This window comes from Pongo pygmaeus, chromosome 2 (genome assembly GCF_028885625.2).
Source record: "Pongo pygmaeus isolate AG05252 chromosome 2, NHGRI_mPonPyg2-v2.0_pri, whole genome shotgun sequence".
In the NCBI taxonomy this organism is placed as follows: Eukaryota; Metazoa; Chordata; class Mammalia; order Primates; family Hominidae; genus Pongo; species Pongo pygmaeus.
The window spans coordinates 181,344,170-181,371,859 of record NC_085930.1 but is presented as its reverse complement, the minus strand read 5'-3'; the positions used below and the strand labels follow the sequence as shown (position 1 = coordinate 181,371,859).

The 27,690-nt window shown below is 38.9% G+C and overlaps 1 protein-coding gene across 11 annotated transcripts in view; it reads right to left on the bottom strand.

The window, feature by feature from the left end:
• The window catches only part of FNDC3B (fibronectin type III domain containing 3B), a 361,515-nt gene that overhangs the window by 156,596 nt on the left and 177,229 nt on the right, over window positions 1–27,690 (bottom strand). For all 11 annotated transcript variants that reach the window (XM_054482960.2, XM_054482961.2, XM_054482962.2 and 8 more), the window contains one exon: window positions 16,882–16,958. In XM_054482960.2, coding sequence (XP_054338935.1) covers window positions 16,882–16,958 — 77 coding nt within the window. The remainder of the gene's footprint in view (window positions 1–16,881; window positions 16,959–27,690) is intronic.

Genomic DNA, 27,690 nt, shown 5'->3' with positions numbered 1-27,690 from the left:
GACGTTCTGATGCTCACTACTTCAGAATGTGACTGTATTTAGAAACAAGGCATTTTAAGTAGACAATTAAGGTGAAATGAGGTCATATAGGCAGACTCTAATCCAACAGTATCTATATAAGAGGAGATTTACAAGAGACATGCACAAAGGGAACATCATGTGAAGACACCAAAGGAAGATGGCTGATATGGTTTGGCTGTATCCCCACCCAAATCTCATCTTGACTTCCCACATGTTGTGGGAGGGAGCAGGTGGGAGGTAATTGAATCATGAAGGCAGGTCTTTCCCGTGCTGTTCTCATGATGGTTATTTAAGTGTCATGAGATCTGATGGTTTTAAAAACAGGAGTCTCCCTGCACAACCTCTTTTTTTGCCTGCTGCCATCCATGTAAGATGTGACTTGCTCCTCTTTGCCTTCCACCATGATTGTGAGGCTTCCTCACCCACGTGAAACTGTAAGTCCAATTAAACCTCTTTCCTTTGTAAATTGCCCAGTCTCAGGTATGTCTTTATCAGCAGCATGAAAACAGACTAATAAAGTAAATTGGTCCAAGAAGAGTGGCACGTTGCTGAAAAGATACCCGAAAATGTGGAAGCGACTTTGAAACTGGGTAACAGGCAAAGGGTGGAGCAATTTGGAGGGCTCAGAGGAAGGCAGGAAAATGTGGGAAAGTCTGGAACTCCCTAGAGACTTGAATGGCTTTGACTAAAATGCTGATAATGATATGAACAATAAGACCCAGGCTGAGATGGTCTCAGATAGAGATGAGGAACTTGTGGAGCAAAGGTGGTTCTTCTTGTTATGTTTTAGCAAACGGAGTGGCAGCATTCTGTCCCTGCCCTAGAGATCTGTGGGACTTTGAACTTGCAGAAGAAATCTCTAAGCAGCAGAGCATTCAAGAGGTGACCTGGGTGCTGTTAAAGGCATTAAGTTTTATAAGAGAAGCGGAGCATAAAACTTTGGAAAATTTGCAGCCTGACAATACAATAGAAAAGAAAATCCCATTTTCTGAGGAGAAATTCAAGCCCACTGCAGAAATTTGCTTAAGCAACAAGGAGCTGAATGTTAATCCGCAAGACAATGGGGAAAATGTCTCCAGGGTATGTCAGAGGTCTCCATGGCAGCCCCTCTCATCATAGGCCCGGAGGCCTAGGAGGATAAAATGGTTGTGTAGGCCAGGCCCAAAGTCCCCGTGCTGTGTGCAATCTAAGGACTTAGCGCCCTGCATCCCAGCCACTCCAGTCATGACTGAAAGGGGTCAAGGTACAGCTCAGGCTGTGGCTTCAGAGGGTGCAAGTCCCAGCTATGGTAGCTTCTATGTGGTGTTGAGCCTGCGGGTGCACAGAAGTCAAGAATTGAGGTTTGGGAACCTCCGCCTAGACTTCAGAGGCTGTATGGAAATGCCTGGATGTCCAGGCAGAAGTTTGCTGCAGGAGTGGGGCTGTCATCGAGAACCTCTGCTAGGGTAGGGCGGAAGGGAAATGTGGGGTCAGAGCCCCCACACAAAGTCCCTACTGGGGCACTGCCTAGAGGGCTACCATCCTCCAGATCCTAGAATGGTAGATCCACCAACAGCTTGCACCACATGCCTAGAAAATCTGCACTCAACACCAGCCTGTGAAAGCAGTCAGGAATTAGGCTGTACCCTGCAAAGCCACAGGAGTGGAGCTGCCCAAGACTATGGGAACCCACCTCTTGCCTCAGTGTGACCTAGATGTGAGACATGGAGTCAAAGGATATCATTTTGGAGCTTTAAGATTTGACTGCCCCACTGGATTTTGGATTTGTATGGGGCCTGTAGCCCCTTTGTTTTGGCCAATTTCTCTCATTTCAAATGGCTGTATTTACCCAATGCCTGTACCCTCATTGTATCTAGAAAGTAACTAACTTGCTTTTGATTTTACAGGCTCATAGGCAGATAGGTAGAAGTGACTTGCCTTGTCTCAGATGAGACTTTGGATTGTGGACTTTTGAGTTAATGCTGAAATGAGTTAAGATTTTGAGGGACTGTAGGCAATGCATGATTTGTTTTGAAATGTGAGGACATGAGATTTGGGAGGGGCCAGGTACATAATGATATGGTTTGGCTGTGTCCCCAACCAAATCTCATCTTGCATTTCTACATGTTGTGGGAGGGACTCAGTGGGAGATAACTGAATCATGGGGGCAGGTCTTTCCCATGCTGTTCTCGTGATAGTGAATAAGTCTGATGGGATCCGATGGTTTTGAAAAACAGGAGTCTCCTTGCACAAGTTTTTTTTTTTTTTTTTTTTTTTTTTTTGCTGCCATCCATGTAAGATGTGACTTGCTCTTCCTTGCCTTCTACCATGATTGTGAGGCATCCCAAGCCATGTGGAACTGTAAGTCTAATTAAACCTTTTTCCTATGTAAACTGCCCAATCTTGTGAATGTCTTTATTAGCAGCTTGAAAATGGAAAATACAATGGCCATTTACAAGCCAAGGTGAGAAGCCTTAGAAGAAACCAACTAATCCTGCTGACACCTTGATCTTGGACTTCCAACCTCTAGAATTGTAAGAAAATAAATTTCTCTTGTGTAAACTACCCAGTCTGTGGTATTCTGTTATGGTAGCCCTACTAAACTAATATACCCCCTCAGAATACAAAGGCTCAATCCAGCACTTTCTTCTACCTTAAGTTCTACAAGCCTTGTCTGATTTAAAACAAACAAACAAAAACTCTTTTAAAAAGTGATACATTTAGCCTCTGTGAACAAACACTGAGCCATCTTGCTCAGGCCAATGAAGAAATTTGGCCTGATGGCTAATAGAAGCCAGGCTGATTCTTTTGATGTCTGTTTTATCCAGCTTAGTACATGTTTACAAAAAATCTTCTATGTGCCTAGTATTCTTGCTATCCTGTGGCCTAGAAACAAGCATAAGTGGCTAGAGAATCAGACACAAAATGTGCAATAGACAGAATCTTTGTCTTATATTAGTGTTTATAAATATGACCAAGAGAATCATTAAAACAAAATGAAACAGCCTGGGGATAACAGCAAGATGGAGAGTTCCCAGGAGCAGCACAGGATGGGAGATGGAAAAGGACATTAGTCAGTGCCTGTGGTCTGTCAGCTGCTTGACATGGGCCATCTCATTCAACTTCCCTAACACTTGAGAATTAGGTATTGGCATCCCTGCTTTAGATGAAGAAAACCAAGGCACAGCATGATTAAATTGTGCAAATGGTATGCTGCAGAACCAAGATTTTTCAAACTGGTGTGTGCACCAAAGTTTTTATTATGTAGAAAATTATACAGAAGTTGTATATTGACAAGTAAATAGGCAAACAATCAACTGTTGAGAATTAGGATACCTGAGTTATTAAGAGATGTGAAAAGGATTCAGGATACAACTAATACTTATTGAATACTGCTATGCTTTAATACCCTCTACCAGAAAGGAGTTAGGTAGAGCTCAAGTTCCTAGAACAGTACCTGATACATAATATAACAAAATCTTACTCATCAATTACTACTATTAATGTTACCACTTCACTAAATCCTGCCAACAATCCTGTGAGGCACATACATTTACAGTTATCCCCATTTTAGAAATAAGAAGAATGGTGCTTAGGGAAGTGAAGGTAATATACTCAAGGACACGGAACTGGGTAAAGGAGGATCAATTTTGTGTACAAGAACTAAAATGGGGTTGAGCGCGGTGGCTCATGCCTGTAATCCCAGCACTTTGGGAGGCTGAGGTGGGCAGGACACAAGGTCAGGAGATCAAGACCATCCTGGCTAACATGGTGAAACCCCGTCTCTACTAAAAATACAAAAAAACATTAGCTGGGCATGGTGGCGGGCGCCTGTAGTCCCAGCTGCTCAGGAGGCTTGAGGCAGGAGAATGGTGTGAACCCAGGAGGCGGAGCTTGCAGTGAGCCAAGATCGCGTCACTGCATTCCAGCCTGGGTGACAGAGCAAGACTCCATCCCAGATAAAAAATAAAAAGAACTAAAATGGATCTCCTAAAAACATTTATATTTTTTTTTTGAGGGTTGTTGTTGTTTGTTTTTTTCCTTTTTTTTGTCTTAGCTAACAGAAAAGATAGTTCCTCTTACTGAATTGAAATGCTTCAAAGGAATTTTAATAAACTCCTCACTTCCTGAAGCTCTTTCCTTCTACTCTTGCTGGGCTACAAGCCACAAGAATCAAAAGAGAAGCTTGAAAGGCAGGAGGCAAAAGAAAAAATTAAAAAGCCTGCCCCAGATGGCCCAGGATGATCCAGGAAATGGGCAGATTCTGCACGTGGACACATATGAACCCATAAACATACGTAGTGTGATGTGCTGGCAGCCAGTTTGCCGGGGTGGCAGAAAACACTGGGTGAGTTGCCTGGACACAGAAAACTGGGACCAAATGAATCTGTGAAAGTCAGGCTTAGGCTGAATTTCTTATTGCTGCCAACATGCCTGAAGTGGGATCCCAGGTCATTCCAGGAAGAGACGATGTCTCAGATAAAAGTGAGCATGCGAACAATGAACAAAGAGAAGAACAAGGCTGGTCAATATAAACAAGCCGCATGGACTCAGGGGATGGGTAGGCAGAATCCAGGATTCTCCCAACCAGGCTGGTGCTCACCTCTCCCCTCTCCACTCAGCACCTCTATCCTGTAGCTTAGACTACACATCTGTCTCTCCCACCCAGCTGCAAGTCCCTCAGAAGCAACTGGGCACACAGAAGGCTTTCAGTAAATGTTGGTTAAATGAGTAAATGAATAAGAAAGCAAGCCAAAAAAAAAAAAGTTAAGTATATCTGCTTAGATTTGGTATCTGCCAAGAATATTAGCACTTCATTATTAAAACTTTTCTCCATAACTCTGGTAAATAGCTGACATCCTATTCTAAAATCTCAAAATCTGAATCCAGTTAATTTTATATCTATCATTCCTGATCTTCTTATTTTAAATAAGTGTGATTTTATCACAAACATTTATACAGAAAGATCAAACATCTCCAATGTTAAGTTCTACTTTAATCCTATAGGAGGCTGAGCAGTTTTATTTTACTCACCAATCAGGAGTACAAACGCATCGGTACTCACTTTCCCAATTTGCACTAACTCTTCCCTCCGCATTTTCTAATATGGTAGATAATATAAAAAAGGAAAGGCAAGCTTGTTCTTCAGGTAGGGTAGAGATTTGAAACATAAGGTCTGTACCTGCCCTAGCCAGTCCCCCTCGTGCTGCCAACTCTCACCACCATCACCCAAGTACCATAAGAAGAAAGAAAAATTAGGATAAAGGAATGTTCCAGGAGCAACAAAAGAGTTTTATATTACTAAGTGGTCAAACATTTTATTTTATAGATTAAGCTACTTGACTTAAAAATGTTAGGAGAGGGCTGGCTATGGTGCTTCATGACTGTAATCCCTGTACTTCAGGAGGCCAAGGCGGGCGACTGCTTGAACCCAGTAGTTCAAGACCAGCCTGGGCAACGTGGCAAAACCTTATCTCTATAAAAAATACAAAAATTTGCTGGGCGTGCTGGCACAGGCCTGTCATCCCAGCTACCTGGGAGGATGATGTGGGAGGATCACTTGAGCAAAGGAGGTCATGCTACTGCACTCCACCTGGGTGACAGAGCAAGATCCTGTCCCAAAAAATAAGAATTAAAAATTAAAAAATGGTGGAAGAATTGAATATATTACCCTAATCTCCAGACTTCCTTTTCTGTTTTCAAATCTAAAGATTAAAAGTGTGGTTGAAAACATCAAACTACTTTTCAAGCTCATTTCTCTTCACATCTGTAAATGGCTAACAGTGATGAAATAATATTTGATATTTGCAAACTTTCATTATCATTCTAAGTTTAGGACCAGCTCCTTTTGCCACAGAACATGATTACTGTTGTCTTCAAAAGGAAAAATAAGTGACTGGTGATGTTTCTAAAAGCCCTTTAAATAATAACAAAAAAGATTATCCTGCAGAGTACTTACAGCTTGATAACAGATATCCTCTTCTGAATCAGGAAAAAGAAAAAGTTCCTTGAAAATTACAATTGTCTGTCTCAAACAGTTTTTGCCAGTGATTAAGTCTAAACATCTAATTTTGTCTGTTTTATAGGTGATCAAAATGAAGGTTTTAGCTAGTCAGTTAATTCATGAACAAAAAGTTCCCAGAGTTTTTATGAGCACTCTCATTTATGTCTAGAAATCTGAAATTTCTCATCCCATTGGTGCTTTTTTTTTTTTTTTTAAGAGATAGGGTCTCACTGTGTTGCCCAGGCTGGAGTGTGGTGGTTATTCATAGGCATGTTCCCAGTACTGATCAGCATGGGAGCTCTGACCTGCCCCATTTCTGATGTGGGCCAATTCACCCCTCCTTAGGCAACCTGGTGGTCCCCAGCTCTCAGGAGGTCACCACATTAATGCCAAACTTAGTGTGGCCACCCTGTCAGCATAGTGTAATACAGCCCAATACTCCTGGGCTCAAGCAATCCTCTGGCCTGTAAGGCACACACTGCCCAGCTGGTGCTTAATTTTTAACCCACACACCAAATGCAGGCAATAGGTAAGGTACAGACTGAGAGGAGAAGGGTTAGCTCCAGTTAACAAATCAAGTGTTGCTGTTCAGGGGAATCACAGCTGAAGGTACTGAAGGTACTGGTGCTTGTCTTCAGCATTTCTGAGTATGAATCTTACCGACAGGCTTTATTTCAGAGGTGATCAGTATAAGAAGACGCTCTCAAAAATGGCAATCCTTCCACGGCTTTGTACATGCCAACACTTTTATACACTCAGAAATAAAGCCAAGCTTCTATTCACACTTATTTAAGTCTTAAATCTGGCAAAGGAGCACAGCTAAGGCATATATAAATGAAATCAACTGTGAGTACTTTACCAGAACACCTAGCTCTTTCCAGGTGCTACTGTCCAATGACAGTAACCCCTGAGGGTTGGACAGGAGAATGGAAACAAATACAGATCTCTGTGGTACCTCTCTGATCCAACTACTTCAGTGAATTATGTAATAAAGACTTTCCAAATTAAGAAGGAAGTCCAGCAAGGTCAAGAGACACATCTTATGAACTGGAGACCCCAGGATGGGCCCTCAGTTAGCTAGCTACAGCTCCACTTTACTATAGCCCAGAGCTGTCCCCAGATAGAGAATCCCATGGGCAAAGAGGAACCCCTCCCTGGTTAGAGGGCTAAGCTTCTCCAGATACTGCAGAGAACCAGGAGGCCTCATCTCAAAGCAGGGGCCCAAAAAAACAGCACTGGGGACTGATGCTGAAAGCAAAACAGCAAATTGATTAACTTAATATATAAGAATCGAAGTGACAACAGCAACTCCTACAATTTGTATATCACTTAATAGTTTATAAAACACTTGGCACAGACCTTGACTTGCATAAAACTCAGAAGATCTAACATAAGCAGCATCACAGTCCTAAATTCTAGCTGAGGAATCTTCAGCTATGATTAAATAAATTAACCTAAGGTGGGCTAAACGGGTGACAAGATTCATACCCAGATACTCTCACTGGAAATGCCATTCTACTTCTTTCACACTTTATTGTCTATTACTGACCTAAATACCAAAAAGAATCAAATTCAAAAATCAAAAATCAAATCTAATCCTGCAAACAAATGTGTGGCACATAAGAACACTGGACAGGTGAAAAAAGTTCCATCCAAAGAGTTTCAATCGATACTAAAATGGATCAAATAATTATTTCAGATTAAACAGAAATGCTATTTTAGGGGACAGGCTTTCTGTTAGGTGACAAACAGTAAGTAGACACTGGATGGCTTTATTTGTGCCCAGTTGAGCTGCTTCTGAGATGTGAATAAAGCTATCAACAGTGGGCATCTGCAGTACCTGTCCATTACCCATCCCAGAAGACATGGCCAGTCACATCTTTTCAGTCCAGCTTCTCAGGCATACTCAGGTCCATGGAAACACAGGCAGATTATTCTAGTGATGCCAATACACAGAACAGGGTCTTCCAGACTTAACCCAACAGGCAACTGGCATATTCATCAACATAAAATAATTCTTTACATTTAAACAGAACATGTTACCATTCAAGACTTTCACACCTATGAGACAGCCCAGACAATCTCTCCAGGGAAGGATACAGCTGTACTTTCCAGAAATGAAGGCAAAGTCTGAAGTTAGAATATTTTTCATGGTTACTCAACTTGTAGCTGTACAGGGTAGAGCCCATGTTTGGAATACTCTGACCCCTGCTCTTTCTACTACTGTACTATCCCACTCAGATTATGAGATTAGACATGAGGTATCAAGAAATCAGTCTAGACCCTTCCCAGTGACAGAGCTATGGTTCTAAGTTTCAAACATACTATTACTTACCAAAAGGGGCAAGAGCTTTAACCAGGTACACAGACCCTAATCCCCCCAAAATAAGATGAACAGAATTCAGGGGACCATGATCTCAGTTAGAAATTACATCTTTATTATTCACTAACATCCAACCGAAATTTTGTATTTCCCTGATTTATAAATGTAGGCAGCAAATCATAGTAGTATTAGCAGTACCTTTGACTTGGTTACTAACAAAATGTGACATTTCCATGTCACATTACAGTGTTATAGAAATATTAATCTTTATAATAATCACAACTTCAAAATTGTAGCTACTAGATCTGATGCTAGATGTTATTAATGTGCAAATAAACCAGCACAAAAATTACTGTATCACCTTTTAAAAAAAATTTGACCAGTTTTGAAAAAACTGGTCTCCTTTTTACCTATGAATTTTGTATTTTACTTTAAAAAAGGCTTCCCCAGTCTGTCAATGGGTTCCTTAGTACAATAAAGAATTAACAACCCATTCTGAAGATATTCAGGTAACACCTATCACAGATTAAAATAACCATATTATATAATTCTAATTTTGTGAACCTAATGGGTTTCAAAGAATGTGTAGAAATGTAAAATTCACCTAACCTTGGTAAAGTTTTGCTACCCAACAGGTCAGAAAAAGGTATTTTTCTTAAAAAAGTTATTACATATGACAAATATGACTTACTAATTTAGAAAGATAGATTATAATAATTGTGCAATTAAATAAAATGTAATGTAAAGGGCAAATTTAACACTAATGATTCTGAAGTCATTTCTGGATGTGATACTGTGTCAATCCTACTATGAAAATCAACTATCATTTCTGTATAAATCCTACTATGAAAATCAACTATCATTTTTGTATAGAGGTGAAAACTACCATTCTAGTCAATAAAATGCTAAATATCAATGAGTGTGCCACACTGCTTTGGTAATGACTGCTTTTGGAAACTTACTTATAGTCTCATTTGATACCCTGTTAAGGAATAATATGAACAGAGGAGAATCATCTAATTTTAGATTAGAAAAGAACCCCAGAGATCCTGAAACACTATCCTCTCTCCGCTTCCCTCCACGAGATAAAAGTGACTCCAGCCAGATAGCCAAATTTTGATAAATGCCTATTATGTGCTGGGTACCTTTCAAGGAAGCAGAGATCCAGTGATGAACAGGACTGAACAGGACACACAAAGTCCCTGCCTTTGTGGACTTAAATGCTAAAAGGAAGACAGACAATGTCAAGTAAACAAGTGATACACCCAAATAAATCACTTAATATTCCTAAAATCACGCAGAGAGTTGGATGTAGAGCTCTCGCTTGGGCCCTCGTTTCCTCCCACTAATCCCGCGTTCTATTATGTCACGATGCCGGGATAACAGAAACAAAGGAAAGAAATCAAAGAGAAAATGCAGAACAGGGAGAAGTCTCAGAAAGAGGAAACTGCACAATACTTTGAGGGGAGGGGATGTCCTTGGTACATTTCATAAATTTAGCATCGCCAACCCTGTCTGTAATTGCTCCTTAGACAAAATAAGCCACAAGATAAAAAATAAAATTGCTTCAAATCCATTGATAATTGAAACGAAATATCTAAGTACTATGCTGTTTTCCATGGAACACAATACCAACCCCCATGCACACACTGCACACTATGCAACAATTCCCTAACTCCCTATAGAAAAATCAGTTCCTCTGAAGGACCAAAAGTGTTGAAAGAGAATCCAGTTCTCCTTATCGGCCACCAAATGGGTCTGAATCTCAGTTTCTCGGGGCACAGGGCAGTCCCCCATGTGCCTTTCTGTTATCATTTTCACAACGTTGAAGGTGAAACAAAGCGGTGGTTTAATCCCCAGCTGTAATTACCAAAGGGAAGCAGTTGAGGCTAATGTCTATAGCTCAGCTGGCTTGGCTGAGCGAAATGGGGGAAAAGCATTGCACGGCTTCCACCTAATAGGCCCCATTGTTTCTCCACAGAGGCGTCTGCTTTCTGGCCAACTCTCCAAACAGTCATCATTGGCAAATGACCAACCAAACCAAAATTTAAATCTATTTTTCAATACATTTCTTGTCTTTCCCTGGCTAAGGGAAATGAAATATATATAATTTCAACAGGTACTGACCCATTAATTAATCCCCAAAACAATCCAGTGTGGTATTTTTGTTGTTTCTGCTCTCACAACAAAAATATTTATTTTGACTCCTATGTTTTGGGATTACAACAGTTAATCTGGAAAAAGAAGAGTGGTTTCCCAAATGATAGAACATTAACTTGGAGGTTTCACTTTTTCTCTTCATATGCTTTTTAAATCTTTGGGTCAATATGAAGTTTTCCCTATAACATTTGAACAAATGTATCATAAATTACTATGGAAGCATGGAAAATAAAACTCAAAGCATCTGCTTAAGAAATTTTTACATATAAATTATTCAGAAAGTTAATGGTGAGGTTAAAAAACAGAGAGCCATGGCCAGTATACAATGAAAGGAAAATTTTGCTTCACACCATGTGATTTCAATATGTATTCAGGAGAGCAAGCTCTGCCAAACTTCCATTGGAACTGCTGTAACAGTCTTTTTCATTGTAATAGCTACTACTTACTGAGTGCCACACCTCACATAACATTTCTCTTAATTCTTACCTCTACCACATCAAGTGGGTGTTCACATATGTGGTGAAATAATTTATCAAAGTTACATAGAAAGTAGCCAAGGTGGAATCTGAAGAAAGGCCTAAGTAACGTCCATGTTCTCCTTCAGTTTCAACTCTAATCACACTCACAAATGCTTTTACATAATGGAGATGATGACTGTGATAAGATTAAATTCCCGCTTACCTAAATCCACTTTCTCGTAGTTTAAAAAAAGGTCTATATTTTCTCTCAAGTTGAAAAGAATCCCTCTACCTCTCATCCCACTAAAAAATAAGGCACGAAACACACCACATCCCCCAACCTACTATATCAGAGAAACCACTGAGCTGAAATGACAGGATTCCACTGTTTTTGCACCCTAAGTCCACAGTTATCTGTAAGGTCCACCAATTCAGCCCTTCTCAATCTAAGAAAACAAAGCTCGTGCTGTTGATTGCACCTCCACAGCTGTCTGTTAAACTTCAGGAGTTTATTATCTGCTTATTACTGACATTTGTATTTTGTCAGATTTGACCAATTTTATTAATTTATCTTTAAAGGACTTTCAGCTATTTAATCATACAACAAATCTGCTATAATCAAGAACTTCTCTATTCAATCAGATTAGAGTTACTACTGTAAAATCTTGATTTACTTGCCTCCCTCTTCAATTTTCTTACAATTAAAGACCATACCGGCAGGGTGCGGTGGCTCACACCTGTAATCCCAGCACTTTGGGAGGCTGAGGCAGGTGAATCACTTGAAGTCAGGAGTTCGAGACCAGCCTGGCCAATATTGTGAAACCCCATCTCCACTAAAAATATAAGAATTAGCCAGATGTGGTGATGCGCACCTGTAATCCCATCTCCTCGGGAGGCTGAGGCACGAGAATTGCTTGAACCCGGAAGGCGGAGGTTGCAGTGAGCCAAGATCATGCCACTGCACTCCAGCCTGGGTGACAGAGCAAGACTCTGTCTCAAAAAAAAAAAAAAAAAAAAAGGGGGTAAATAAAGACCATACTATGCACAAGTAGCTGGTGTTTTAGAAATGGAGATGCATAAGTAGGCACAACACACACCCACACTCACACTGCCAGAAAGCAATAAAACCATCAGGACAAGGCTCTGCCACGGACTGTGAGATTGTATCATAATGGGAAAGAGGTCAGTGTAATCAGAAATGCATGGGCTGCAATCCTGGTTCCAACCCGGGCCTCAGCATCCTCATATGTAAAGACGGGACAGTGAAAACTAGACATAAAAATAAACTATTTAGCACAGTGCAAACATTCATAGTAGTTACCATCACCATCACCACCACCACCACCAATAACTCAAAGTGGGGCCATTTTCCTAGCTGCCCCATTGTTTCCCGATTCATAACTGGGACGTGTCACTGTCTTCCCCTTGCCGCTTCTTTTGTACTAGCTTTATTGAGATTTAGTTTATATAACATAAAATTCATCCTGTTACAGTGTCCAATTTAGTAGGTTTTAGTGTCACAGTTAAGTAACCACTACCACTATCTACTTCCAGAACATTTTCATCTCCTCAAAGAAACAGCATACCCCATTACTCCTTCCCCCCCAACTCCTGGCAACCACTGATTTATTTCAGTCTCTATGAATTTGCCTATTGTAGACATTTTATATAAGCGGAATGATACAATATGTGGCTTTTATGTTTGGCTTCTTTCACTTAGCATACTGTTTTCAAGGTTTATCCATAGTTCAGCATGTATCAGTTCTTTATTCCTCATTATCACTGAATAATAGTCCATTGCGTGAAGATATTATATTACATTTACCTATATATAAGTTGATGGGCATTTGGGTTGTTTCCACTTTGGGGCTATTATGAATAATGCTCCTATGAACATTCCTGTACAAGTGTTTGTGTGGTCATATGTTTTCATTTCTCAGGTATATACCTAAGGGTGCGATTGTTGGGTCATACGCAACTCCCTATTCAACCATCTGAAGAACTGCCAGATTGTTTTCCAAAGCAGATGTACTATTTTACATTAACACATACAGTGTATTCCATTTTTCCTACAACCTTGCCAATACTTGTTACCGTCTTTTTGACTATAGAAATCCTAGCATATTAAGGTATTGCGGTGTGGTTTTGATTTGCATTTCTCTGATGGCTAATGATATTGAGCATCTTTTCATGTTCTAACTGGCCATTTGTATGTCTTCTTTGGAGAAACGTCTACTCAGGTCCTTTGCCCATTTTTAAATTTTTTTTTTATTCTTGAGTTATAAGTTTTTTATATGTTCTAGATTCAAGTCCTTTCTGAAACATATTGTTTGTACATATTTTCTCCGATTTTGTGAATTTTCTTTCAATTTTTGTTGTTGTTCTTTTTGTTTTTTTTGAGACGGAGTCTCGCTCTGTCACCCAGGCTTGGAGTGCAGTGGCGCGATCTCAGTTCACTGCAACCTCCGCCTCCTGGGTTCAAGTGATTCCCCTGCCTCAGCCTCCTGAGTAGCTGGGACTACAGGCATGTGCCACCACACTTGGCTAATTTTTTTTTTTTTTTTGTATTTTTAGTAAAGACAAGGTTTCATCATGTTGGCCAGGCTGGTCTCGAACTTCAGACCTCAAATGATTCACCTGCCTTGGCCTCCCAAAGTGCTGGGATTACAGTAGTGAGCCACGGTCCCAGGCCTCTTTCTACTTTTTAATAGTGTCCTTTGAGGCACAAAAATTTTTGATTTGTATAAAGTCAAATTTATCTATTTTTTTCTCTTGTTGCTCATGCTTTCGGTGTTACATATACAAATCCATTACCTAATCCCAGGTTATAAAATTTTGTATCTCAAGTTTTATAGTTTTAGTTCCTAGATTTATGTTTATAGTCCATTTTGAGTTAATTTTTGCATATGATGTGAGGTAGTAGTTCAACTTCACTCTTTTTGCATGTGGATATCCAGCTTTTCCAGCACCATTTATTGAAAAGATTATTCTTTTCTCCAGTGAACTGTCTTGGCATTCCTCTCTCTTTTAAATACACATTCAGAACATTTCATTCTTTGCAGGTATAGATCAGTCTCATTGTTATTTTCCATCTATTGAGCATTATATTATTCTCTTTAAACATGCAAATCATTGAAGAATATATATGAATCTCTCCTGCACTTACTTAAGCTGGGACAATCATTTATATTTAGAAACATTTAGCAAGTACCTACTTTGTGTCACGCAGTATTCTAGATGCTGAGATACAATCCCCATGAGGCAATATGAGTTCTTGGAGATGACTATAAATACACTGACTATAAATACATTGTATTCTATGACAGGGAGGGAAAGAATCACAGATGCTGAAAAAACAGAACAACTATTTCTGTGATGAAGGTTCTTAAAGGGTCACACTGAGGAGAGGCACCAAAAAGAACAACTGAATTGTCAATGAAAGGCTCTAGAGTATTCCAGACAGGGGGAAATAATGGACATGAAAGTGTGTATTTGGAAAGAGGCCCAAGGTATCTAGGGAACAGAGGTTTAACACATAGACTGTGGGGTGACAGGTAAAGGTGCCTCTTGAGAGGTAAGCAGGGTTGAGTGTTATGGATATTATACACCATGCTACAGAACTTTAACTACATGTGATGGCAACCAACTCTAGACCTGAACAAGAAAGTAATGTCTACTTTAGGAAGAGGACTGTGGGGATAACTGTACAGAACTAACTAGCAGAGGGACAGATTAGTACTGAGCATTTCTCACATATGTCCAGCCTGCAGGAGATTGTGTGTGTGTGTGCATGTGTGTGTGTGTGTGTTTCTTTCTTTCTACAACTGCATGACAACAATGTATTTTGCTCCTGTCTCTTGGTGATAACAAGACAACTAAGACATTTTATATTTGGTTCCACCTTCCTCATTTCATTGAAGTGTGTGTACTGCCAGCGTTAAAGAAGATGTTGTGTACACATCCTGTTGGCTTCTCAATTCTATTTTCTTCATATTAACAATCTTTTTCAGATACTCTACTGTAACATGTCATAAAAGATATAATACTATCACAGAAGGTCATTTAACTTTGCACCCATCTTCTGGTCAAGCAGCCCAACTGAAATGAAGTTAGTCATTCATATGCCTTACAGACTGCTTCTTTCCCTTTTTCAATTCAAATCATTCCATTTTAACTATTCTTTCAATATTGTCTAGCATATTCTGCCACACCTGTCAGCCGGGAAAGAGCGTCAACATGCTTCCATCATCAGTTTCATACAAGCAAGTGCACAGCTCTACTTGTACTCTATTTGGATTTTCTACACAAGTTTTCCAGAATCTGAACTACATCCAGGTCAAAAATTCTCCACTTTTCCTAGTACATGCAATAAATATTTTTGCATTTAATATAATCACAGCAATAACACTAGTAAGAAAAAGCACACTGAAGCTTCTCTCCATTAGAATGTTCAATTCTTAACTGGTATTTCTTAAATAGACCTTTAGCATAAAAGGAGGTGTTATTTTTGCTGTCACAATGGTGAGAACTGTACTCTATTCAATGGAATGAAATGCTTCCTCAAAATAAATGAGCAGGAGACATAATGGAATTCTACATTCCTTGTTCTTTTCTGTTAACTGACTGCTGATGTGAATGTGATCCATCATCTGGTGTCCCTGCTGGAAGAGCCTGTTCTATACTCCTTTCTCCCTCCAGTGATTCTTACTTACAAAGACTTGTGTAAAAAAGTCATTTATTTGCAACAGCAGGAAAACTGGCCAGCAATCTGGCTATGTAAGTAAGTAAGTAAGTAAGTAAGAAATAAATACAGTCAAATTGACTCACATTAAAAAAAGGATGGAAAAAAATGAAATTATAGTGGCTGCAATATGCCTTACACTTGAAAAAATGGGTAAGTTTTTATATCAGAGAAGGATAAATCTTTGATTCCTGCCTCCGCTTCAGCAACTTTCCTATGTAGCTGCCAATTTTTCGCCCTAGCAGAATCATTAAAAACTGAAAATTACATATTTTAAACCACTTTAAAAGCAGAGGCTGAGAGACAGAGAAAGAATAGAGAAAAGAAAAATCCATCTGGAAGGATATAATCAAAAAAATGTTAGCAGAGTGATTATCATCTCTGGATAGTAAAATGGTAAATATTTTTCCTTTTATGCTAAGTAGGAAGAACAAAAAAGGCAGAAAGATAGAAAAACAGTTTGTTAGGTATTTGGAAAGGTAGCTATGCAGAAACAGAAGATTTGCATATTGTGCTGAGGCTAGGACAAAAACTAAAGTATATACAGATGTCCACAATGTTCCAGCCATGCAAAACATTTCATACCTTATTCACGCACAGGAACATAACTTCATCCTTTAAAGCTTTTTTACCCTTCCAACAGATCTCTGAGATTGCTATTACCATAATTTTACTTAGAAAACCAAAGCTCAGAGAAATTTAAGTGCAAACAGCCAAGTTCTCACATCATACTCAGTAACTCACCAAGCCCAGGTGGTGCCACATTGTGGAGCAACTGAACTCCATTTTTTTCCCTCTGTAATAGGAGGCAGGCCCTGTTTATGTGAGCTATGTCTCCTTTAACATGTTAACTAACTACATCTACGAATTTTCTTCCAGAAAGTTGTATTACAGGTGGAAGGAAATCTCTAAAGCAGGAGACTCCATAAAGAAATCACAACCAAACAATCAAATATAAAAACCCCACTTGGCAGAGGACAGTCTAGTAGGCCTTCTGTGTTTCCTTTTCTCTGGTTCTCTGGTATGTCAAGTGGCAAGACACAAGAAGTGCCATGTGGTGCCACAAAATGATGGCAAACCTAGCACTACGGTACCTAAATTAACTCCTGGAATATGGCTTTAAAGCCTCAACATATATTCTGTTGGAGCAACGGTAGTGTCCATAGTGAGTAGAGAAGTCCATCAAATGGATTACCTGTGAGATATAACCTGGAGGCACATGAATGGGAGGAATGGATCCATTGGGTGACATCATGGGAACTTCAGCAGGTCCTAAAAGAGAGGAGTCAGATGTTAATAGCTGAAGAAACATGCATTATTCAAAATAATTATTGTTTTCAATGTACTATCCAAACTGAAGATAATTAATCACTTTGACAATTTTCTCTTCAAAAGTTGGTATATATTGCCTTAAAGTTAAACCTGAAACGATGAATGAAAAGGAATTCTCCAGCTATACAACTCAAAGAAAACAAACAAAAAACCCAAAACTATAAGTATCTTTATAAATATTTAATGATTCCCAAAACCTCAAGTTCCATAAACCAAGATTGCTCAGTTTGTAGTAGTGTAACAGAGTGGGGCAAAAAGTTTCTTTCTTTTTATTTGGCCTTTAAAAGAATGCATAATTAATCAATATTTAAACAAATCAATTATAAAATTATTTTGTATTCTGGTTTAGAAAGCTCCTATAGACTTTGCATTTATGATTTTCAGTTATATTATTGTTTTTAATAAATTACTGTAATATGCCATAATTTGAAATAGAAGAAATCCTTAAATTATTCCAAACCAACTGAATAAGCAGGGGGAAAAAATACTTTTTTCGTTTTCTTGAGATGGAGTTTCGCTCTTGCCACCAAGGCTGGAGTACAATGGCACGATCTCGGCTCACTGCAACCTCTGCCTCCCAGGTTCAAGTGATTCTCCTGCCTCAGCCCCCCGAGTAGCTGGGATTACAGGTGCCTGCCACCACGCCCAGCTAATTTTTGTATTTTTAGTAGAGACAGGGTTTCACTGTGTTGGCCAGGCTGGTCTTGAACTCCTGACCTCAAGACCCGCCCGCCTTGGCCTCCCAAAGTTCTGGGATTACAGCTGTGAGCCACTGTGCCAAGTCTAGATCATATTTTAAAATAAGGAACTACTAAAAATATGTATGCCAAATTTATTTGGATTATTTCAAAGTAAAGCATTAAATTAACAAGAAATTTGTTTCAAAATAGGAAATTCAGTTTTCTGATCCACTGTCTGGGATGGAACCTCAACCAAAAGGCAGATTTTCATAAAACTCCTTACAGGAAAAGCACCACTCTCAAGGTTGAACCCTTGGACACAACAGAAAATCCAAAGGCCAAGATCGAGAATAAAGAAGGAATTTCTCCTGATCAACAGAGACTGATCTTTGCTGGCAAGCAACTGAAAGACGAACATACTCTGTCTAACTACACATTCAAAAGGAGTCCGCTCTTCATCTTGTGTTGGGACTTCATAGAAGTAGTCATACCACTCCCAAGAAGAATAAACATAATAGAAAAATATTAAGCTGGATGTCCTGAGATACAATAAGGTGGATGACAACAGCAAAATGAGTGGCCTGCATTAGCAGTGTCCTTCAGATGAATGTGATGCTGGAGTTTTTATGGCCAGCCACAAACAATTGACAAGACATTATTGTGGCAAATATTGTCTGACTTACTGCTTCAACAAACCAGAAGACAAGGCTCGGCACTGTGGCTCACTTGAGCCCAGGAGTTTGAGACCAGCCTGGGCAACATAGCGAGATCCCATCTCTACAAAAAATAAAAAATTAGCTAGGCATGGTGGTGCGCGCCTGTGGTCCTAGCTACATGGAAGGCTCAGGTGGGAGGATGGCTTGAGCCCAGGAGGTCGAGGCTGCAGTGAGTCAAGATCAAGCCACCACACTCCAGCCTGCGTACAGAGCAAGACCCTGTCTTCCCAAAAAAGTTTTTAAAAACAGAAGACAAGTAATCGTGTATGAGTTAATAAAAGATGTGAACAACAACAAATTAAATTCAATGAATGTTAATTACATGTCTAAGGCAAACAACAAATAGCAAGGTTAACAGTTACCCAAGACATAGTTTTGAGTTAATATTTAATTACACAGAAACCAGCTGTTGTTACATCAAAATCAACTTCAGACACCTTTCAAAGATCTAACAATTAAATAAATGGTTTCCCTAGAGGTGCAAGAACCTCATGGCCACTGGTTTTCTATTTGGTGTGTGGCTCGCCTGTGTAGCAGCCCACCTCCCAAATGTCAATAGAAAACTATGTGTTTCTAGTCTGAGATGCGACTTCCTGGCTCCAAGTGCCTTGCATTGTTTATTTGCTTTATCCTAATGTATGTTGTGCTGTTGGCAATGAAAATTGCTCAACTGGAACAAAAACCAAGAGAAATACAACACTTTATTTGGTAAAAGGCAGATCCTGCCATCCAGTGCTGCATTTAAATGTGCATAAAATGCATCTTTCACTTCACAGTACAACCAGTGTTATGACCACTTCACAGGAGACGACTCAGTAGGGGGAAAGGGACAGGGACACTGGTGAGCATATGAACAAGTCTGTGAAATAGGCAAAAAAACAGGAGCAGGAAAGAAAATTTGTATAATATTTATCTAACATTCCAAATGCCAAGCGTTCAATCCAAATTCATGGATAATATACCAAATCACTAAACTATCTGATCATCTCTGTTACTGTAAAAAGTAAACACAGCAGTCTCTCACATGCTAACACACTGGCAATAATTTAAAGCAAAAGAAGAGAATGGCATAAAAATGGATCATTGCATGATCCCATTTAATTCTTAAGTACAATTTAAACAAATACATCCACCAATTGCTGAAGGCTTTGGTTTCCAAATCCATTTTTCTTGTCAGCTTCAGCACTTTTGACATAGCCAACAAAAGAGTTGTGTATTTACTTAATATCTGTATTTGAATCGATTCATTAAAAATAAATCATAAACAATGATGTCTGCCCCATCCTGAGCAGTATCTGTGAAATTCAAGGGTTGATGTACACAGCTCAATGGAGCAGATGTTAAGAGTGTGATCTGCCTGGTTTTATTCCCCAGCTCACTATTCACACTGGTTGCGTGACCTTGAACAATTCACTTAGCCTTTCTGAACCTTACTTCCTAATAGTCATAAGTGAGAATAACAATTCTTACTTCATATGGTCAGGTTTAAAGATTAAATTCATTACGTGCAAAAGCGCTTAGAGCAGTGCATGGCACAATAATCACTCATCAAAATGTTACTAGTTATCATTATTCTTTACAATGCTTTTTATAATTTTATTGATAGTTTTGGTTGCTTTTTAAAATTTTTTTTTGTTACTATTACAAGTAGTAAAACTTTTTAATAGTCCATACCCATGCAACATAAAATCAACAAGTATACACTTGGTACAACATTGACTTAGGGAACAACCCTTCCTCATTAGGTAAAAATAAAATGTTTCACAGTACAGAGTGTGAACAGAGGTGCTACCATCTCAATAAAGTATTGCTTTTTAATCACCAAAACGTATACCATGCAAATAGTCTCTTAACCCCAGGCATAACCCCTAAAACTGTTAAAGTCATTTGTGTAAAATGCTTTAAAGAATGTAGGACAAGTATGTGATTTACAGCTAGAAAAGGTTTTCTTCACAGTCTTGATTTCAAGAGTAGCCAAATGACTTTAACATGCTTGTTCCCCCTTTTGTCACTGTCATCAAAACTATTTCAAAGGACATTTAAAAATATGCATTAATAGTTTCCAAAACTCCACCTTGCCTTAGAACCCCAAGTTCCTCTCCTTTCTGAAATAAACCATTGCACCTATAGGCAATTTGGAGTTTAAAAGCTAGCAAAATAAAATCTCATTCACTATAGTGGTACGAAAAGAAGTTATTGTCTTCCTAAACATTTATTTCCCAATCTGTGAGTTTACTATCTCTGCTCAACTGTCTTTGAGAACGCCCAATATTATTGTAATCTTTCCCTGATTAAAACACTAATTTCTCTTCCTAAAGTTCCTAAAAGTCTGCTAGCAATTGTTAATGAATTGATTTTTCATTTACTTAAACCTTGAACCAGAAGGGTTGGAGAGCCGCTTTATTATTCAATCAATGGTAATTAATGCAATGATTCTATGACAGTATTCACACATCAAAGAGACAAAAGGAAAGACCAGCAACATTGTATTCTTAGGACCACACAAGCTCTTGGAGAGCTCTTGAGCCTCTACCAAGGCTGCAAGATCATTCTGCCTCATCCTCTGTTTCTTCCCTGCTACCAGGGATCCCCAAGAGCAGGGGCGCCCAATCCCCAGGACACGGACCACTATTGGTTTGTGGCTGGTTAGGAAACGGGCTGCACAGCAGGAGATGAACAGTGGGTAAGTGAGCATTACTGCCTGAGCTCCGCCTCCTGTCAGATCGGCAGCGGCATTAGATTCCTAATCAGCAGCGAACCCTATCGTGAAAGGGATCTAGGCTGTGTGCTCCTTATGAGAATCTAACTAATGCCTGATGATCTGAGGTGGAACAGTTTCATGCTGAAACAGCCCCCCTCACCCCCAATCCGTGGAAAAATTGTCTTCCACGAAACCGGTCCCTGGTGCCAAAAAGGTTGGGAACTGCTGACCTAGAGCTCACACATCTCAGATGCTATCTTCACAACATTCACCCCTTCTGGGAGCAGACAGAGCTAGACTGATTAGGTGAATTACAAATAAAGTTTGGAAATCTGAAAGTGGTGGAAACTGGGAATCCAGGGTATAAATCATCATTTAAACAAGTCTTAGAAAAAGATCAGCTATAAATAATCAATTATACTATAATTTCAGGCACTTTTAAATGGTATTTTTATCATCTGAGTATTCATTCAAAACTGGTAATGAATTCATAGAATTATTGCGCTTGTCTATAAACTGGTACTTGTGTGTCTAAACGGCTATTTTTCAACAATAGCCCTTAGTTGCAATAGATCACATTTTTTCCTAATTGATTTAAATATCATCTTGCTCAAAAAGGATGTAAAGGTTGACATCACAACATAGCAAGATAAAACTAATGAGAAAATAAGGCAAAGATGAAATAATGATGTGATAAAATCCAATATATCCTATAAAAGTGACCCTTCAGTCTTTTTAAATAGCTGAGGAACAGAAATTCTTCCTGGTAGAAGTAGCCATAAGGCCACAGCTAGTAGGTAAACAGATAATAATGGTGAAAGTAATTATCAGAACAAATGGTCTAAATACATTTAAGCTGTTCGCAATGGGTCTAAGACTGCATATAAAATGTGAGGTCTTCTGATGAATCTCATAAATGTCTAATGATGAATCTGTAATCATTCATGGTGACTCAAGACTTTTACATAAGCTAAGAGATAATGTAGGCACTTTGGTTAGCCTTGACATTCTTTTTTTTTTTTTTTTAATTATTCAACACTGATTAATCCCACAAGGGAACTAAAAGGAATACAAATAAAATAAAGCACAGATGCTAACTTTAAAGAAATTTGAACTCTGCTGCAGTGGTTCTTCGACTTCAGTGTGCATCCACATCACCTAGAGCGTTTCTTAAAATACAAATTGCTAGGCCCCACTTCGCATAGTGACAGAATCAGAAAGTTTAGAGGGAACTCCCAAGAATGAGTATTTCTAACAAGGTCCCAGGTAGTATGGATGCTGCTGTCTAGGGACCATGCTTTGATAAGCTCTGACTTCATGAGACAGAAGACTATAAGAACCAGACTTTCCACCAACATCAGGAACTAGACAAGGATGCCCACTTTCATCACTGAGATTCAACATTGTACTGGAAGTTCTAGCCAGAACAATTAGGCAAGAAAAAGAAAGGCATCCAAATTGGAAGAAGTAAAACTTACCTACTCACATATGACATATCCCAACATATAGAAAATCTCAAAGATCCCACAAAAAAATTACTAGAGCTAGCACACTAATTCAGTAAAGCTGCAAGGTATAATATCTGCACAAAAAAGCCAATTGTGTTTCTACACACCAGGAATGAACAATCAGAAAATTACGAAAACAATTCCAATCACAACAGCATCCAAAAGAATAAAATACCTAGGAATAAATTTAATCAATGGAGTGAATATGGTTTGTATACTGAAACTACAAAACATTGCTAAATAGTAGCATGAAACAGAAGATCTATTTATTTTTTTTAATAGAGTCAGAGTCTCACTATATTGCCCAGGCTGATCTCAAACTCCTGGGGCTCAAGTGATACTCCTCAGCCTCCAAAGTACTGGGATTACAGGCATGAGCCACCACACCCAGCCATGGAAGATTTATTATTAAGCTAGCAATAATACTCAAAGTGATCTAGAGTCAATGTAATCCTATCAAAATTCCAGGGACTCCAAATATGCAAAAAGAATGAACTTGGACCCCTAGCTCATATCTTATACAAAAATCAACTCAAAATGGACCATAGACCTACTTATAGAAGCTTAAAAAAAATAAAACTCTTAGAAGAAAACAGAAGTAAATCTTCATGACACTGCATTTGGCAACAGATCTATAGACACCAAAAGTACAAGCAACAAAAGATAGATAAAATGAACTTCATCAAAATTAGAAACTTTTGTGCATCAAAAGACATTACTAGGAAAATGAAAACACATCCTACAGAATGGGAAAAATATTTACAAGTCATATTTGATAAGGGACTTGTATCCAAAATATATGAAGAACTCTCACAACTCAACAAAAAGACAAACAACCCTAATTAAAAATGGCTAAAGGAATTGAACAGACATTTCTCCAAAGATAATATGTAAATAGCCAACACACAAACACATGCACACACATAAGAAGATGCTCAACATCATTAGTCATGAGGAAAATACAAATCAAAACCATGATGAGATACCACTTCACACACACTAGGATGGCTATTAGAAGACACACACACACACACACACAGAAAACAACAAGCATTGGCAAAGTTGTGGAGAAATTGGAAACTTGTACACTGCTGGTAGGAAGTAAAACAGAAACTGTGGAAAAGTGTAGCACTTCCTCAAAAAGTTAAATGTAAAATTACCTTATGACCCACCAATTCCACTTTTAGTTGTATTAGGTTGGTGCAAAAGTAATTGTGTTTTTTGCCATTGAAAGTAATATATCCAAGAGAATTGAAAACACATAAACAAACACATCTACAGGCATGTTCACAGCAGCCTGTACATGTGTTCATGTTCACAATACTCAAAAGATAGAAAGAGCTTAAATGTCCATCAGGAGAAGGATGGATAAAATGTGTACAAACCATAGAATACTACTCAACAATAAAAAGGAATGAAGCACTAATACAAGCTACAATGCTGATAAACCTTGAAAGCATTAGGATCAGACCCAAAAGATCACCCATATTGTGTGATTCTACTTATATGAAATATTCAGGATAAATAAATCTACAGAAACGGAACTCAGATTGGTGGTTGCCAAAGGCTGAGGCAGGAGGGTGGGTGGAAGGTTTGCAGGACTGAGGAGCATCCGCTCAATGGGTACAGCTTTTTGGGGTGATGAAAAACGTTTTGGAAACAGAGGTAGTGGTTGCATAACATTGTGAATAGGTGTATTTAATGAGTTAATTTTATGTTTTATACATTTCACCTTAACAAAAAAAGAATTGAAAAATTATGTAAATAACCAAAGAAAGATAAGGTAGTAAAACTGGAGTTACTAACAAGCTACGAAACAGCAACTGCATATAAATCTCTGAGAGCACATTTTCATTCCACATACATTCATATTTGTAAGGACACTATTTCTAGACACTATGCTATGCAAAGGCCAAGAGGTGCATTGTCTATCCACAAGCAACTGCATGGGGATACAGACATATAAACAAATAAACACAAGGAGGCATTTCAGGCACTGTCTAAATTTTACAAGATTTAAAAAGATTATTATCTTGTGGAACCGTTAGTAATTGCAGAACTGAGGAGGTCAAAGGCCCTTAGGATATAGTAGAAGTCTCACAGTTTTACAAATAAACAGACTGAGGCCCAGAAGCAAGCTGACCAGCCCAGGAAGAGCAGGCAAGAGATGGACAACAGGGACAAGAACTCTGTTCTTCTTGTTTTTCTAATTTCACTTTCCTTTGAAAGTAAGATCTCTTGTTCCTTAAACTGCTGCTGGCAAACTCTTCTTTCAAGGAGTTATTTTCACACAGAAGCTAGGTACTGATGGCACTTCCTCTGGCTCAGGTAAAATGATGGAAGGCATACTGGTCTCTCCAACCTATGACTACTTCTTCCCAAAGGCATCCAGCCAGAGAGGAAACAGGGCAGGAAGGTGCTAAAGAGGCTTGAGTTTGCACCTGGACTCCATCACTTTCTAGCATGACCTTGGGGCAAATTACTTAAAACTCTCTGATCAACACTTTACTGGCCTACCAAAAGGGATGACAGCTGTTAATTTCAAGGGTTGTTTCAGGACTGGAAGATGTAATGCATATAAACTACCTAGCACTGTGCCCTGACAAATAATATCTTAACAACTTTCACACTGCCCCAGTAGAAGAAAAATACCACGTGAACAAAGAGGTTAACACAGTGTAATCATTCACCACAGAGGCCAAATGAGTTACACAGTTTCTTAGATGAGCAAGTGAGTTTTTTTACTCTTCATATTCTTTCTCCTAAAGTATCTTTCCATCTTATAGCTTGGCAAGAATATCCTCCTCTTGAAAATGTAGTTATCTTCATGATAACCTAATTATGGTTATTAAAAAATAAGAAAATAAAAAAAACCAGGTAAGGGTGGCTGCTTTGTCATAGTTGTCTACTCCCCCCAACCCTAGTCCTCTGTGTCTCCCAAAATTACCTGTCCTGTTTCCCCAATTTCTAGGAAATCTTGGAAAGTTAGCTGTGCCAGCTTTCGGGATGTCCTCAGACAGCTCTAAATCAAAGGACCAGCCCTTTTTTTTTTTTTTTTCCTGAAAGTCGATCTTCTCCGTTTCTCTGGCATTGGCTTTATTCCAAGAATTTCTAGTCTGGCCCAGTCATTGTCTTTAAAAGGAGCAAGTGACCAAAAGAACAAATTGCTCAATGACTAAATTTTCCTGCTAAAATCTTAACGTATATCACTACCAAGAACCAAAACTGAGTTGCTGATAGAATTCTTAAATAAGGGTAGCCACCATCTTCTCACTTGGCGATTTCAAATCACAAGGCCAGCGTTAGTGAACAATTCTGTCTCGCCAATTTGAAATTCAAGTCTTTTCTTTCAAACATTCCTCTTTGAACTTGTTTTGTTACTTAGCTGTTTTAAGGGCATCAGGAATAGAAAGACTGGGGTTTAATTCTCACATAAGACAAGCTTCTTAAATCCCAATTTTCCTCAATTTCATTTAAATCGAGGTATCTACCCAATTAGCTACTTTATCAAGTTGTTTTTAGGCTTAAATGGTTTTTAAAAAAAAACCCTATACACTTACTGTGTAAATACATAATGCTATACTTTTGTTAGCTTATGTTTTATTAAATTCAATCAACATTCATTGTGCAAGATGATGTAAGGAATTGAAAGTCACACAGAAGATTTTATAACACATACATAAACAACAAACGACTGCATAAAGCAGCAGCAATTGTTTCATTAGAGGCAAGGAACTCTGGAGCTGGACAATAACAATTATCCTTAGAGTGGGTGGGGGAAGAATATTCAAAATTCAGTGACTAGCAATGAATGGTACAGAGAGTTGGTGAATCCATTCACAGCAGCATGATGACCTAACATGGTTTCAAAAAGAACTTGATTTAAATTCAGGGCTACAGAAATGCAAGCTTTAAGACTGTCAAAGACATCAGGTACCAGGAGACAGGCTTGTAATATAACCTTCAACTCCAGTTTTTAGAACTCTTGGTTGTTGCTTTGTTCAGTTCAACAAACTTTTGTTGAACCCGATGTAACTGCCAGACCTTGTGCAGGATGCCAAGGACACAATGACATTGAAGAGAACAAGCATTTCTGTTCTTAATTATGGAGAGAATGGCATGCGGCATGAGTAATGCACAGGTGCACAGGACCATGCGGGGGAAGGGGAGACCCAGCTTTTGGCCTGAGGTTTCTGTGTATCTCAGCATGGAGTCAGGCATATAGCCCAGACAACTCAAGCAGCGTGAGCATTTAGTTAAAGTCTGATCTAGCAACAGAAATAATTGAAGAGTTAGGTAGAAGACCTCTGAGAAAAGGTCCAAGAAATTATCTTTGGAAAAACAAAAAACAGTGGGTTCCATACATCCAGACTGATGGTGAAGCTGAATCTCCCAGGGTCTCAGGACTCTGCTCTTCAAGTTAAACTTTATCACCTTGCCCCAATTTGAAACATAATTTACTTAGTCTACAAATAAACAACATTCAGGATTACCTTATCATTTAAACTTATTTATTTATTTTGAGACAGGGTCTTGCTCTGCCACCCAGGCTGCAGTGCAATGGCATGATCACAGCCCAATGCAGCCTCAACCTCCTGGGGTCAAGTGATCCTCTCTCACCACAGCCTGAGTAGCTGAGTAGCTGGGACTACAGGCAAGCCACTACATGTGCAGCTGGTTTTTGTATTTTTTTGTAGAGATGTGGTCTCACCATGTTGCTCAGGCTGGTCTTGAACTCCTGGCCTCAAGCGATCCTCCCACCTCAGCCTCCCAAAGGGCAGAGATTACAGGTGTGAGTTACTGTGCCCAGCCAGTTAAACTTATTTAGATAAATACTAAGAGCCCATCTTTCTTTGTTTTGATCTTTAATGTCAGGTTTGGAATGGCAGGTAATCCAAAGATATGCTTATTTATACTTAAACCAGGACCCTGTAAACATTACAGCCCTAAAGAATTATACAAATACAACTCAATAATACTGAGAAAAGGCTTCTGATATTTAACAAGTAAAGTCCCTGCAAATATCAACAGCAAAATTAAAACAAAGGCATCACCAGAGCATCAAGT